This window comes from Staurois parvus, unplaced genomic scaffold, assembly GCF_062004578.1.
Source record: "Staurois parvus isolate SC_StPar_1 unplaced genomic scaffold, SC_StPar_1.0 ptg001454l, whole genome shotgun sequence".
Lineage (NCBI taxonomy): Eukaryota > Metazoa > Chordata > Amphibia > Anura > Ranidae > Staurois > Staurois parvus.
Window position 1 is genome coordinate 49,968 of NW_028319250.1, and position 16,696 is coordinate 66,663.

Genomic DNA, 16,696 nt, shown 5'->3' on the forward strand with positions numbered 1-16,696 from the left:
TAGGAAGCTGTTCGGGGATTCAACTCGTCAATCTCTATCCCAAACTGAAGATACAGTGACCATTCTTACTGGGTTTTATTATACAAGTTCCATATTTCTTCCGCTAAGTTGTCCTTGGAAACAGGTGCAAGCTCTCTTGATCTCTATAGCATGCCATTGGCAGAGCAGCCCTCACCCTGATTGCTTTGTGGTTGGCTGTCTCATCTGTAAGTAAAGAAGCCATGACTAGTGACCCATAGAGACTGTTGTTAAATAGAACAGGCTGCATCTGTACAGTATAAACGATAACTAATGCAGGCCATAGACGGTTCGTTTATTTCCGATTTTTCGTCCGAAAGAATAATCGGCCGATTTTCACACTGTTAGTGGGGCAATGGCATCGGCCGATTTTCGCGGTTCCTCCTCATTTCGTTTATCAGTCATGCTGGAAAATTCGTGAAAAACGGCCAATTTTCGCAATCATTGGTGGCAACATCGGTTTACAGAATGAACGATGTTTCATTTTTCGTATGAAAAATCGGCCGATAAACAAACCGTCTATGGCCTGCATTAGATGCAATGATGAGATTATGGAAATAAAGCTGACCACTTCCTCACGTAGGTATGTATTCCCTTTTGTTGGGGCACTTGCACCTGTTTCCACAGCAACTTGGCAGGAACACTCAGCCAATAAGGGTTGCCAACTCTGCGGTTTATTTACTGACACATTCATTCTTTGAGTTGCTGATAATTGCATACAAGCAACTGACTGAAGCCAATTAGCCACAGAACCTGCATTATCTGTATCTGTCAGTAATTAAAGAGAGGAGTTGCAGCCGGCTGAATAAAACCTTTGAATACCATCCCCTGGCATTGGCTGCAAAAGGCTTGTGTTGTAATTCAAGGCTCCATTCACACAGTGTGAATTCCAGAGGCAAGAATATGTGGATTCCTATGGCCGGAATTAACGGATGCGTGTAAATATACAGCAGTGACAGGCTGCCAGCGCTCACAGCTGTATGTGACTGTTCACACAGTCAGCAAAGATCACGGGGGGGGGGAGATTTACTAAAACTGGAGCACTCAGAATCAGGTGCATCTGTGCATGGTAGCCAATCAGCTTCAGGTTTGGCAATAAAACCTGAAAGCTGATTGGTTTCTTAGAAGAAGCGAGTCTGATTTTGCACTCTCCGGCTTTAGTAAATCCCATTTTGTCAGGGATAGTTGTGGCTGCCGGCAGCCTGCCATTGCATCATATGGGCTCAGCAGCCGTAGCTGGTTGTGCACATCTGTCAATTCCACCTGCAGGGATTGTAGATTCTTCCCATGTGTAAATGCAGCTTTAAAGATCCAGTTCCAGCAGGCTTTACTGTACATTCCAGACACCTTCCATATACAAGGAGGAAGGAAAAATGTCACCAGCACACCATGGGTATGGGTCCAAAGGTTTTAATGAACGATCACATAGTTACAGCAAGGCAACGTTTCGGAGTCTCGCAGGACCCCTTCATCAGGCTTGTGTGCCGTCACATGCCTGATGAAGGGGTCCTGCAAGACTCCGAAACGTTGCCTTGCTGTAACTATGTGATCGTTCATTAAAACCTTTGGACTCATATTGGTGATCCTTGGTGTGCTGGTGACACTTTTCCTTGCTGCTTTTGTTCGGTTCCAGCCGACGGTCGCTGCAGCACCCACTTATGCACACAGCCAGTTGTGCGGTTGGACTATACACTTACCTTCCATATACAGTCACCCTGAGTTTACATATTCTAATGCTAGCAGCATTATCCAATAGCAACCAATCAGAATTTATTCTTTCATTGGCATTGGAATGTTTGCTGCGGGTTACTGCACTTTGCTGATCACCATTGCTCATGAGCCCGATTGATTCTACTTGTAATGTATAATCCTTTCCCGCCGACACTGCACTAAATTCCCCCTCTATAATCATATGAGCCATGGAACAGTACAAGCCTTTTCCTAGCGCAATGGTCAACCCTAACGTGGACTTGCCCTTTACATGCTTTTTGTCCACTTCCACAGGCATTGTTAATGGTCCCATGAGGGCTGGAGTTTGGCACGGTGCCTGGAGCACTTTGTTCTAGATTGGCATACGTAACATTTTGTGCTGTCGCACAGTTATATGGCACTTAAAAGGACCAATAAATTGACTTCCATACCCTGAGAGTATCAGGAGAGGTGTGTTTTGGCATACAGTACTTGTACCGTGGACAGGATCCAGACTATTGGCTTAACACTGATTGATGTCATTAAAGTGTTTTTATTTCTTTTTGTTGATAATGATTTTTTAGAAACTGTTAAGTTTTGATTGGTGTCTGTGTCCCCATAGGAGAGATTTGCCCTCTCTGTTCTCTGGGAACCCCCGTCAGCAGGACAGAGAAAGATGTGTAAAGCCAGCCATACAGGAACTGAAATGCAGTTGGTTCATCAGGAAATAGCCAAGTTTCAGTCCATGTATGGGTAGCAGTGGTGTATTTAGGTTTTATGCTGCCCTAGGCAACACAAAAATTGCCCCCCCCCCCCCTCCCTTGACCAAGAGCACCCGAGCCTTCCATTACTGCTGCCCCCCATACGCCAATTCCACAAGGCGAGAGAGAGAGACACTCACCTTCACAGCTCCAGACATCCCCAGAAATGAGAGTTGGGCTGTGCATCCACAGTCATGAACCCCACACCATTTCTCAGAACCCGACAGGTCCCCATGCCTTCTTCCAAGGGGTAGTAGGGGTGGTGCTGCCCCCCCTGAAAAATGCCGCCCTAGGCAAATGCCTTGTGGTAAATACGCCCCTGATGGGTAGGCTGGTTGTTGTTAGATCGACTTCTGCACAACCAAATGGCTGAAAAATGTCCACATGATCAGGGCAGTGCTGATCAGTGTATTGAGGTCTCCCAACTGTCTGCATACGGGAATGATTCCCTCATCCACATAAAGTAGTGTGGATGGGGGAATCCAGTCTTTTTATTTTTTTTTCCTCAACCTGCTGGTTGACCAAAAAAAATGTATCCTGTATATGCTGCTTAATTGTATTTCTTACAGGAATAGAGGGCCAGTCTTATAATAGAGACAGAGGGGATTCCTCCTTACCTGGGCAGGAAGTGAAGGGAAATCACCCTATCGGGACACCAAGCCATACAAGACTGACAGGGCTTGCTGTATACAAATTAAAAAAAAAAAAAATTCTGAAAGGAACAGAATGCTTTTATGGCTCGTCTTTTTTGCTCACTACAGGCAGGCATTTTGTGTTTAGTAATTTCTGAAGTGACGCTTTTCTTTTCACTCAAACTGGTGACACCCCAAATGGCCTATATCGTCATATGTCCACAGCAACCTATTCTGGCCAGCTGTGACAACTGATATCACCATTTCTCAGTGACCTGATAGGCTGATTGATGTCCCGGCCCATACCATGTGTCCGCTGTGTGGCTGGGAGAGACGTACGAGACGATGTTTAGCACTTGGATTTGCACTGTAATGTATACACTGTTTAATATATAATATACTCTAAAGAAACTGGTTTTCCTGTGTTTTTTTTTTTCCCCCCCTCGTGGTCTATTGATTATTGTATTGAACTTCTTTTCATGCACTTTGGATTTCTATATTAAATATGCAGATGTGCAGCCTAAAACTTATTGTGATCTATGGCTCTTGTTGGAGAGATTTCCCCACCCTTCCTATTCTGCACACTTATCAACTGGACCGGAAGAGAGAGGACATATCTTCAAGAAGGATATGAAAACCAATCATAACCTGGAAAAGGTTGTAACACAGATCTGTAGCCTTCTATAAGAAATAACCCCCCCCGCACACCTCTTCCTGACACATCAAATAGGAAGTGAAAGAAAATCTCCCCAGTGGGGGCACAGACAGGCTCTATCCAGAGGTTTCAGCTGGTGTTGTGCTTTAACCCTGAATAAGTCCTGTGTTTTGTCCAAAGGCAAACAATCCCATTAACCCCTTTATTCTTGCAGAGCAGTTATTGTACACAGCAAAAGCAGTCCAATAATTAGATGCCACTGAAGTGCTCAGAGGGTATGTAGACTTGCTAAGTGCTCCAATCTGCCTCAGCTATCCCGAAGGGAATGGACGATTCAAAGGTGATAAACAGGTGGACTGACAACTTATGGGGCCCCTGTGTCCTTGCCCACACTCAAAAAACCCTATAAAAAGGTACCAGGGGCATTTCATGGGGCCCCCTACTGACCCCGGGCAGTGCTCGAGTGCTCAAATGGTCAGTCCGCCCCTGGTGATAAATAATGTCCCAGGTTTGGGCACTCTAATGAGGAATACGGAACACACAGCCAGTCTTTGCTTCAATGGCAACTCTGATATATAATTATCCTGTCTTGTTGGACTTTTTTCTTTTTACTTTTGGGATAGAGAAGGGGAATAGTAGGGCTGGCCAAATGTCGTTTGAAAATTGTGTTTTTGCTTTTAACATTCGACTTTAAAATCAATGGAATTTCTGAACGATAACCACATAAACTGGCTGAAAATTCATTTGATCGAGAAGTTTTCCTTCCTGCCCCTTCAAATTTTCCCGTCACTGCTGTCGAAAATGAACATCGATTAGAAAATCAAACAAATATTCTTGAAACGAAAATCTATACATGTATGGCCAGCTTAAAGCGGAGCTCCACTCAGGAGAAGTTCCGCTTTAAAGACTGATCCCCCGATCCCCATTAAGGATTGGCACCATTGGGGAGCGGGTACCTGAAATTGACAGGCCTAGGCGATTGGAAGTGGAAGTTGTCCTCCTACCCTCCCCCCTAGGCTTCTGGGACACGTGACAGGTTCCAGAAGACTACGGGTCCATTCAGGAAGCACAGCGCTACTCATGCATGCGCAGTGGGAACCCGGCTGTGAAGCTGCAAGCTGTCACAGCCGGGTGCCCACACTGAAGATGTCGGCGCCTGGAACACAGGATGCCAGTGAAACGGGCTGTGGGGAGGACACTGCGGGATCGCTGGACAGGTGAGTGGCTGTTGTTTTAAACATCAGCTGCTAGAGTTTTTGTAGCTGCTGACTTATTTTTTCACAATGCGACTAGAACTCCACTTTAAGAGTCTCTATGAGGATTGTTTATTGCTGTGCCCCCAAAACCCAGATATCCCCCCCAATTTTTGTCCTATAGACAACAAAGCCAGGACGTGAGGCTCCAGCCAGCCTTAAAGTCCTAATATTCTAACAGTAAAGGGCGTTGCATTAACAAAAACAATATAATAATTGAAATAAAGGACGAAAAGTACATATATAGAGATTTATTGACCCATGCATACAAATTGACATTTTAAATCTGTTTTCACCTCTTTATAAAATGTTAATGGATGAACCAGGATAGAAAAATAAACATTTCGTCAGCACAGAAGTTTCAGAACAACATTTAATAAACGGTTTGATCTCTCCTCCTAGGCACACAAGCTACCATGCATACATGAAGGGATATAATGAACTGTCATAGGGTGTACCCCGTTCTCCGCTACCCTTTTTTAAAGTGTTTCCAGTGGGTAGTCTGTGTAAAACTTGGTGTACATGGTGCAATGCAAACCGTGGGGGTTTTTTTTTTGTTTTTTCTCCCCCGCCATAGTAAGGTAAGGAGGTGAAGCACTTAACTGGCTGTATTGAGAAAATGTAGCAGCTGCTTATTTCATATCACCACCCTACATTCTCATGAGAGTTTGTGTGGGCGCTAGCAAGAATCAGTGAATTCTTGTCGGCAGGTACTGTTGCATGCACTGTTTACAGACAGTTACAGATGTCAAATTTGTACTTTAGACAAGTCAATGGCAGGCAGTGCTGCCATTCACATGTAAGCAGTTACCTGCGAATACTAACCCTGGATGCAGCCAGTGTCCCCAGGCTCTGTGTTTCTGAGGAGTTCTGGCTACAGGTAATCTGGCAGATTGTATGCAGAGACTGTTGTGGCATTTAGCTGCCTCTGAACACAGCAAACTGTCTGCATATGAACTCCTGTGTGAATGTAGCCTTGTTCCACCGTAGTTGAGGAACTACAAATCCCAGCAGTGATTTAATTATCGGTTACCAGCTACATAGTAGCATGTGTGCCAATTGTACATCTTACCTACTGTACCAATCACCCAGGAGATACAGAAGCAACACAATGATGTATTTCATGTAACAGAGGTCACAAAATAGTAACATTCACATATTGTATTAGAATTCTACAGTATTCAGTCCAGTATGATCTGAACGTTTAGGGTAAAGCAGAACTAAACCCATCCTAGTAACAGTTCTATCCATGGCATGCTGTGAATGAAGACAGTCATAGTTACTTGTGCTCTCAACCCATTCAATGTTTGTTGATATAACTGATCACATGTGCAGCACCATGACCACTGCAGATCAAACAGAGGCCAAGATGGCAGCTTCCTTGGCTCTTAAAGGAGAGGAGGGTTTAGTTCTACTTCAAGGTACACAAACAATTTATTCTCTTGCTACTGGCCATTTCAAAGCCACACTCCACCCAAAAACATTTTATTTTTGATGGAGTGAGGAACATTTACAGCTTATTATTGGCCCTGTTTGAAGGATCTGCCCTTACCTCCAGACAGGAAGTGATGGGACACGAAAAAAAACACAAATCTAACCATGTGCCGTCCTGTCTCAGTGACAACTGCAACCCCAATTTGCTGTACAGGTGTCACAGGGAGAGGAAATATAAAATCTCTTCATTGGGGTAACACACAAATAAAAACCGATCAGCAACTGTAATTCTTCCCCATTCTATCCAAAACTGAGTTTCAACCACATACCGTACTTACAATTATATCTGTAGGCAGCATGATCATTCCAAGTGCTGAAAATAAGTAAATTCATCTCATAGCAGCAAGAGATTACATTTGCATGAGTATGCTAGATAATGTGCAGATTGGGTTCATGATGGGTTCTCTGGTGCCACTCCCTAGGTACCATCCCCTCTCACCCAACACCATACAGTAGACACTCTCCTCCCTCCCCCCTCCCCCAACACCATACAGAGCAGACACTCTCCTCACCCAACACCATACAGAGCAGACACTCTCCTCCCCCCCCCCCCTCACCCAACACCATACAGGGCAGACACTCTCCTCCCTCCCCCCCTCACCCAACACCATACAGGGCAGACACTCTCCTCCCTCCCCCCCTCACCCAACACCATACAGGGCAGACACTCTCCTCCCTCCCCCCCTCACCCAACACCATACAGAGCAGACACTCTTCTCCTCCCCCCCCCCTCACCCAACACCATACAGAGCAGACACTCTCCTCCCCCCTCACCCAACACCATCCAGAGCAGACACTCTCCTCCCCCCTCACCCAACACCATCCAGAGCAGACACTCATCTCCCTCCCCCCCCCCCTCACCCAACACCATCCAGAGCAGACACTCATCTCCCTCCCCCCCCCCCTCACCCAACACCATACAGAGCAGACACTCATCTCCCTCCCCCCCCCCTCACCCAACACCATACAGAGCAGACACTCTTCTCCCCCCCCTCACCCAACACCATACAGAGCAGACACTCTTCTCCCTCCCCCAACACCATACAGAGCAGACAGACAATCTCCTCCCCCACCCAACACCATACAGAGCAGACACTCTCCTCCCTCCCCCACCCACCCAACACCATACAGAGCAGACAATCTCCTCCCTCCCCCCCCCACCCAACACCATACAGAGCAGACACTCTCTTCCCCCCCACTGAAGCCTGATTTCATCTATCAAAATGAAAATTCCAAAAATGAATGGAATACATGATGACCTTGATTTGTGGGGGTACACACCTCATCTCTAATCTGCACATAGTTCCAATCTATCCAGGTAAAAGGCAGACCGCAAAGAAATGGGGGATTAGCTTATATGTGGTGGATAACTCTTGTACGACACACAGAAAAAAAATGTTAGCAAATACTATCCTACAATTATAAAAATATTCCTATATACCAAGCAAAATATACCTATACAGACAAAGATTTCTCAAAGAGCGTTTCAAGCCGTTGACTTTCACAGCCTGTGTATGGAATCACTGACATCAAAAAGCTCTTGAGTGACCGGAACCCTAAACAGACCATCAACTACATGTCCTATTTGTCACATACTATTTACAGGGGCTTCTCAGGACAGCTGGACGGAAGTCTTGGCTGTGACAGGTACCCTTTAAAGTAAATTTGTAAGCCATTTTTAAGTCACAAAATAAAATGTCCTAGCTAGTGTTACCCAGTGCCCTATTTTGACTTAACTTTGTTACTAAGGGTGCAACTTTCTCATGTGGAGGTCTAAGTCTACCCCCTAGAGGTAAGTCCCAGCCACCATCCTCTTGTCTAATACATCCTTTTTACCAGTAGGATGCTGCCATTAGATTTGGGGACATGGCTCCTGCTAGCAAGGAAGGTGCAGTAAAACCAGCATGGAAAGGACACCCCCTTTTTCTGATAATTGGAATAGGCAAGAATTTTATTTAAAATGGCTACAAGATGACTTCAAGTGGACATGTCTTTCATATGGAATGGAAATATATTTAGCTTATCCTTTCATTAGGGTGAACAGGCTTCTTTTCTCTCGGTTAGCCATTGCTAAAGGACACCTCCATTGTGGATGACATGTACACTTTAAAAAACAAAACAAAATTTAAAATCACTTTAAAGTAATAAATAAGTGCTGCTAATCTGCCCTGTGCAATGGTTTTGCACAGAGCAGCCCCAATCCTCCTCTTTTGTTTTGCACAGAGCAGCCCCAATCCTCCTCTTTTGTTTTGCACAGAACAGCCCCAATCCTCCTCTTCTGGGGTCACCAGCTGGCACTCCCTCTTCAGCAAGTGCCCCCAGAGAAAGCTGCTTCTATGGGAGAACTTGTGTAGGCCCAATCCTGAGCTGCACTGCCTGCATCCATAGACACACAGTGCAGCTTGGTCCTGCCCTTCATCACATGATTTGATTGACAGCAGCAGAAGCCAACGGCTGCCTCCGTCCTGTAAAAAAAAAAGCCAGAGCTCTCAGGCACAGAGCTGGATCGAGACCAGGATCAGATAAGTATAAGTGGGAGCTGGGGGGGATCCTATTAACAAAAGGTTTTTTTTTTACCAGAATGCATTAAGGTTAAAAAAAAAAGCCTTTAAATCAAACTGAGCCAGTAATACAAGTAGCTTAATATGACTCCCCTACATAATTTACATGCACCACAATATGCGTAACAGCTGCATTCTATTCAAGAAGGGGTCCTGATGGACATCCCTCCCCTCCACACAGAGAATACTCCACTATACTGCCATGGGTGTAGATCTGAGGGCGAAGGGAAATTTCTGTTTATTTCTAGAGATGAATAGAGCTCAGGTTTTCTGCACCATCTTTAATTTTCCTTCCAGGTAAGAGCTCTATCCTGACCCTGGTGCAAGGAGCGTTGGCCGCATGGCACAAAGAGGAGCCCTACTGTTATAGAAGGTCTCTTGTATTGGCATCCGTTAATGCCCTGAAGCACCTTTTTAGTTAACTGGTAGGATGTAAAGTGAATTCCTGTGCGGTAAAGCAGACCGAAAAAGTGCATACATTTCCATTATGTTTCAAAATTCACAATGCAAGTGCTAAGTAGAAAAGTCACAGGTTTTGGCACCTTCTGCAGTTTTAATATTCGACTGCACAGAGCTCTGGCCATTGCAATCTAAGATTCCAAAGGGCATTGTCACCTTTCTGGGCAGGTGCTTACTGTAGATAGTTGCCATGTTGGAATGTACTCCATTCTAAATTAAACTTGCTAACCTAACAGTAAAGCCTTATGCACTTAGCCCCGATGCATGAGGCTCTGGCTTTAGGTGCGGGTGGAAGGTACAGGTGCACCACCCAGCCCCATTGCCAGCAGCTGTCAAACACTATGAGAGGCTGGCAACTGATGGGGCTGAATGGTGCATTGAGAAGGCACTTCCTCTTAGTGCAGTATGCACCCAGGAACAAATTACCAGAACACAAGCCGTCTACATTCTGGACATTTGTCTCTAGGCACATACTGCACTAAGCACACGTACCACTCACTGCACCGTCCAGCCCTATCAGTTGTTAACCTCTTACATTTTGACAGGCTGCAGGCAGCATGGTTGGGCGATGGGCCTGCATCTTCCACCTGAACCTAAGGTAGGAACCTCCTGCATCGGGGCTAAACACCCAGTGTGCGTGTGGCCTTACTACATAAGACCTAGATGTGAAATATTATGTATACAGTATATGTAATATCCTTTTTTTTCAGTTTACAAGGTGGAATTATCATAAGAAACCATTGCTTCACAGCCATTCTGTAAAATGTATTACTATAGAGAGATATAACTGTGAGCATGAGTCTAGCCAACAGAGTATTGCAGTCATATTCCTTAAAAAAAAAATATAGTCTTTCTATTCATCTGACTACTGATTGCTAAAGTCAGCACTGGCCAGAATTATATTGGCTAGTCTCAAGTACAGCAAGCGACCAAGCACTGTCCTCAATTCTCCACTGTGGAACATACGAGGCAGGGTTGTGACAACCATGGAATCCCATCAACAGAAAAGTAGTATGAAAAACTAAGGATGTCAGCAGGGGCGGACTGACCATTTGGAAACTCGGGCACTGCCCGAGGGCCTGGGGTCAGTAGGGGGCCCCATGAGGTGCCCCTGGTACCTTTTTCATAGGCTTTTTTGAGTTTGGGCAAGGACACAGGGGCTCCATGATCCCCTATTGCCCGGGGGCCCCATGAGTTGTCAGTCCGCCCCTGGATGTCAGTCATTTTACACCTAAAAAGTGAAAGTTCTACCCAAAAACAATACCTTTCTTTAGACATCTCCCCCTCCTGTGCACCTCTCGGATTCTGATTTCACTTTGTTGCTAAGGGTTCAACTGCTCATATAAGAGTCTGATGGGTGTGTGAGGTTTACCTCCAAAGTCAGACAAATTAAACTTTTTATAACAGTGAAACCACAAACAGCATGGTGCAGAGAGGGTTTTCCAAATGTTACTTTTAAAACAAAAAATAGTATCCGCTCTGGAACAAGGCTGCACTTTTGAAAATGTAAAATAGCTTTAAACTAAAAGATGAAGTCTAGGTAGACTAGCCCTTCAACCATGAAAGAATACACAGGACCTTGGATATGGAAGGGCGGCAGCAGTTGTGGCATTTGGAATCCAATAGAAAAAAAAGGAATGCTACATCAAAGCTGTGGGAAAAAAAAACATTTTGAGAACATTCAACTTAAAGGAGACCTCCTGCCTTTGAACAGTGTAGGCAGCGATTCTGCCATCACAAACAAGACTTCTGAAACTGTAAAATGATGAATTCCCTAAAGCCAAGGATGCTCCATAGCAAACTCTCAGGATATATTCCAAATGGTGTGTTCAGTTACACAGCGAACAAGAAGCATACAAACTGCAATAAAAATTGCAATAAACAAATCTCTTAACTGATCTACTATCAACTTACAATGGGTTGGCCATCTTGAGTCACTGCACCAATGGTGGTTACACTGTGCACCTTAAAAAGACCTTTCATTGCTATTCTTATACTTTGGTGCACCCCAATGAAAATAAGCCTTACAACTACCTTGATTCTGGTCTAAACTGGCATGCAGGTTACATATTCCAAAATTCTAGGTGTAGATTGGATAACCGGAACTGTCCAGTAGGGTGAGTGGGTCTTCTTCAGGATTGCACAAAGTCAATACAACATTGAGTCTTCTTCTGGATTGCACAAAGTCAATACAACAGTGGGTCTTCTTCAGGATTGCACAAAGTCAATACAACATTGGGTCTTCTTCAGGATTGCACAAAGTCAATACAACATTGGGTCTTCTTCAGGATTGCACAAAGTCAATACAACAGTGGGTCTTCTTCAGGATTGCACAAAGTCAATACAACAGTGGGTCTTCTTCAGGATTGCACATAACTAATCACTTCAAAAGCGTGTGTTGTCCAAACACAGCATCTATATGTCAGATAGTCCATATAAAGCAATCCTGACACCCATGTCACTCATGCTAAAAAGAAGAGGCATCCTGCAGGATGATGAATCAGCTGAAGCACCAAGGGGGGGGAATTTAATAAAACTGTAGGAGCTGTGCATAGTAACCAGCTCCAGCTTGTTCATTTAAAAACTAGAAACTGATTGGTTGCCGTGCAGAACTGCTCCAGTCTTGGTAAATTAACCTCCATGTCTCTCTCCGACTCCCTATTATGGCAAGTATGGAGCTAATGAGGTATTACTACAAACCTTCCAACTTGGAGCACCTCTAGCAACCCTCCAGAATCACAAACAGCAATGGTAAGGGGCACAGGACGTGTTTTTCTAATAGAAGCCCCAGACAAGCATAAAACAAGACAAAGTCACCATCAAACAAGACATGGTAACCATCAAACAAGACATGGTCACCTTCACACAAGACAACGCCACTGTGCCAGAGAAGTTTAATACCACAAACTGACCTGAGCATTAAACACAAACGTACACATTGCCACCATGTAACAAGTTCAAATTGTTACCTAAATATTGGAAAATACGTTCACTGGTCCAGTTCTGATGAACAGACAATTAAAATAAACTTTAACAAAAGCTGGAAAGTGCTTTAGGAAACTAGAATTAAAACTCAGGCATTTGGCAGCTACACTCTGGAAGAGAGAAAAAAAAACATCCATGGTCAACCTTTCTTTTCCACATGGCCAATACTTTGGGGACACTGACTCCCCTCCCCTCAGTATTTATACCCTGAAAGGTGACACCATATACCCTTTCAGTTGTACATTGTCCTAAAATTAGGACTCGCCTATATCAATATGGTAACTGAAGATGTGCACTACTGACCAATACTGATATAGAAGATGTGATGTCCTCCTTTATGGCAGTTGGCCATGCGTTCTCTTCTGAGAATCCATATTGAGGGAGAGCCAATGTTTGGCTGCTTCTGCCTGAATGTCACTCTGCTGATCCCCTTTGGCCAATACACTCAGGTCTGTTTTTTAAACATTGGGTGAACATTCACCCAGCTGGAAGGAGGGAATATGTTAGCCAACAAGTAAATGTCCTTTATAGTGCAGGGTGGACTTAAATCTCATGTCTAATTTATTGTATTCTCTGCTAATGAGTTAGAACAGTAGATGGTAACTGAACATGTTGACAACTCCTGAAGAGTGATTGGTGGAGGTGGCTCAAGTCTTTGTTGTATTTAACAGATTGCTAGAGCAGTTGGTGGACTGGGCTCAAGTCTTCGGTGTATTTACCTTTAGATCCCTAGAGCAGTTGGTGGACATGGCTCAAGTCTTCAGTGTATTTAACATTAGATCCCTAGAGCAGTTGATGGACGTGGCTCAAGACTTTGGTGTATTATCATTAGATCCCTAGAACGGTTTGTGAGCGGGGCTCAAGTCTTTGGTGTATTTAACGTTAGATCCCTAGAGCGGTTGGTGAACGTGGCTCAAGTCTTTGGTGTATTTAACGTTAGATCCCTAGAGTGGTTGGTGAACATGGCTCAAGTCTTTGGTGTATTTAACGTTAGATTCCTAGAGCGGTTGGTGAACATGGCTCAGGTCTTAAGTGTATTTAACGTTAGATGCCTAGAACGGTTGGTAGACATGGCTCAAATCTTGGGTGTGTTTAACGTTTGATCCCTAGAGCAGTTGGTGGACATGGTTTAAATCTTGGGTGTATTTAACGTTAGATGCCTAGAACAGTTGGTTGGCATGGCTCAAATCTTGGGTGTATTTAACGTTTGATCCCTAGAGCAGTTGGTGGACATGGCTCAAATCTTGGGTGTATTTAACGTTAGATGCCTAGAACAGTTGGTGGACATGGCTCAAGTCTTGGGTGTGTTTAACATTTGATCCCTAGAGCAGTTAGTGGACATGGCTCAAGTCTTTGGTGTATTTAAGGACAGATCCCTTGAGCTGTTGCAAGACATGGGTGTATTTAATGCTCAAATCTTGGGTGTATTTAATGGAAGATCGCTAGAGCGGTTGGCGGAGGTGGCTTAAATCTTTGTTGTATTTAAATGCTAGATCCCTTTATAGATAGACCCCTTGGCTGATCACATTGACTGGCCAGCACTGCAAATATGCAGAAGGGCTTTCTATAGGAGTGGTCAACAGCTTCAGTTACGGTTTACTGTTCTAATTCATGAGCAGAGAATACAATAGATCAGTCATCAGTCCAAGGTGCTCGTAAGCAAACATTTCCTAAGAGCTTCAATGTTACTGTGAGGGAAGGTTTCCTGTACCCTTCGCTATAACTTCAGCAGCCAGTACATGCACACCCACTGACAGCCTGGTATCAGAATTCAGCCAGTGTGCAGGGTTTGATGGAAACTTCGCATCCACAGGTAGTTAAATACAGCACTGTTTATATACGGATTAAATGGTTAACTACCTGGAGGTCTGCATGTACCACAATGAATGAATGGTTATACAGCAGCCAAGTAAACAAAGTAATATGAGAATACAGGAAGGGGTGTGAATACCGAGGCCTCTCCTGTAGGACACAAACGACATCACAAAAAAAATACTATTCAGTAACAATAGAGCTGAGATTTCACCCCACGAGCGGACTCCTCACACTGCAGGTAGTCAGACTCCGAGTCGTTCATGACAAGCCCTTGCAGGGAGCCCTCGCGGGTAAGGTCGGCCTGGTAGAAGCCTTGTGCAAAGTCATTTTCAGACGCCAGGAGGATCTGACTCCAGGCAGAGGTATCCAGTTTGCCCGCAGTCCCTCCATATTCATCGGGCAAGATGGCCTTTGGCACGTTGCTGTGCAGAGAGTTCAAGTCTGACCCGTGCAGGAAGAACTGGACAGAAAACAGGACAATATTAGCCGTGTTTATGATGCGTGTTAAAATGGGATATATACAACTTGATTTCATTACTGAAAATTCGTTTCATGCAAATACATATAAAAGTACCCGAATCTGTCTTTATATTTGCTGTCTGTAATGCCCTGCACAGCAAAGTCTGAAAACAGGAGAGGGAGAGAGAACTATGGGCCAATCAGGTGTTACTGCACTGTCAATCTAACAGCTTGCTGAATGGAGGAGAGAAGAGAGAGCAGAATCATGACCTCATCATGCTGCTGCTCCTTCACTGCTCAAACAGGCTGTGGTCCACCACCAGTATCTTCTTCCTAGCTTCTTCTGGGTGCTGGTCTTCAGGCACCTTTATTGGCCAGCGCGGGATGACGTCACTCCCACGCAGAAGTGAAGCCATCCCGCCGCACAGGCAGTGTGCCAGCATGTAAATTGAACTGATCATGTGCAGCTCAGTATCTTCTACAGGAGATTGCAAACAGGCACGTAAGTGAATTTTATTGTAGAAGAGACTTTGCATGCTTTTACTGCCTGTTCGCAATTTTTTTTCAGCTTTGGTTCCACTTTAACTGCAATGAAAAAATAGTTGGGACAGACACCCAACTATCAGGTACAGGAAATCTAAAGAACATTTCATATTCACCAAATTTATTAAATCAGGGATTTTGCGCAAATGTGTCCTCAAAATCTTTGTGAATGTGTTTAATTATCAAAGTAGCAGTCACATTCGTCATATCTCCACATAAGAAATATATACGATAATGATCTCCATTGTGTTGTGCTGCCATCCATAAAGAAAAGTGCACACGCTTACCACTGAAGAAGTAGAAACTAATATTAAATAGATCAAATTCCGAAAACTTCATAGAAAGTGTGCTCTGCAAAAATCACACAAACATATACAAGGCCCAACAAAAGTCATATAAAGTGCTAAATACAAAGTCCATAGCCAAAGAACATAGTGTGTGAATAAAGCAGCCCAGAGGATCCCATAAACGAGCAGACTCTTCACCACTTGTGAACGCCACCAAACAGAAGCTGCTTACCAGACCCTTCTTCCTCAAAATAAAGGCAGTCTAGGGAAAGAACTCAAGATGGAGAATGATGGCTTCCCAGCCCATCAGGAGCTCGTTGAGAAGATGAATAAATAGATGGACATCCACCTCCCGATTCAATGGATGGTATATGTGTACTCTCACTGTCTCCACCAATGCACACTGCTCATCTCGCCAGTAACACCAATCCACCATAAACCATGCCGACCAGTAATTATAGTAATATATATGCGAAAGGTAGAACTCCTGGTATCATGGTACCTCCTACTCTCTAGCTCCCTTGTCTCCTCCTTACATGCTCATCTCCAGGACTTCTCCAGAGTTTCCCCCATCCTCTGGAACGCTCTACCCCAATTTATCGCCTACTCTGCTCACTTTTAGGTGATCTCTGAAAACCTATCTCTTCATGGAAGCCTATCCCGCCTTCAGTTAATACTGGAATCTTCTACTCTTCCAACCAGTCCATCCCCCACAGTTACTACCTTTTCTACCACTAGCCCCTCCCTCCTAGATTGTAAGCTCCAAGGAGCAGGGCCCTCAAATCCCTCTTGTATTGAACTGTATTGGTTGCTGTATTGTCTCCCGTTATATTGTAAAGCACTGAGCAAACTGTTGACGCTATATAAATATTGTATAATAATAATAATTAATCAAAAGTAGGCAACTACTACAAATATAGAAGTTAAAACAGCATCACTAGTATACCACAATCAATGCCTCGGCAGGCATGATGACGTCACCGCTGTAGCGCCGCATGGCCCGTTTTGCCCTATGGGACGTTGTTTCTGGGGCAACAAAGTATAATTAAAGTGAGGTTTTATAATACTGCACCATGCTCATTTCT

General features: G+C 44.3%; 1 protein-coding gene across 1 annotated transcript in view; it reads right to left on the reverse strand.

The window, feature by feature from the left end:
• Positions 1–8,680: 8,680 nt before the first annotated feature.
• The window catches only part of TTPAL (alpha tocopherol transfer protein like), a 29,633-nt gene continuing 21,617 nt past the window's right edge, over positions 8,681–16,696 (reverse strand). The window contains exon 5 of the mRNA XM_089662290.1: positions 8,681–14,782. Within this exon, the coding sequence (XP_089518416.1) occupies positions 14,507–14,782 (276 nt within the window). The 3' untranslated portion in view covers positions 8,681–14,506. The remainder of the gene's footprint in view (positions 14,783–16,696) is intronic.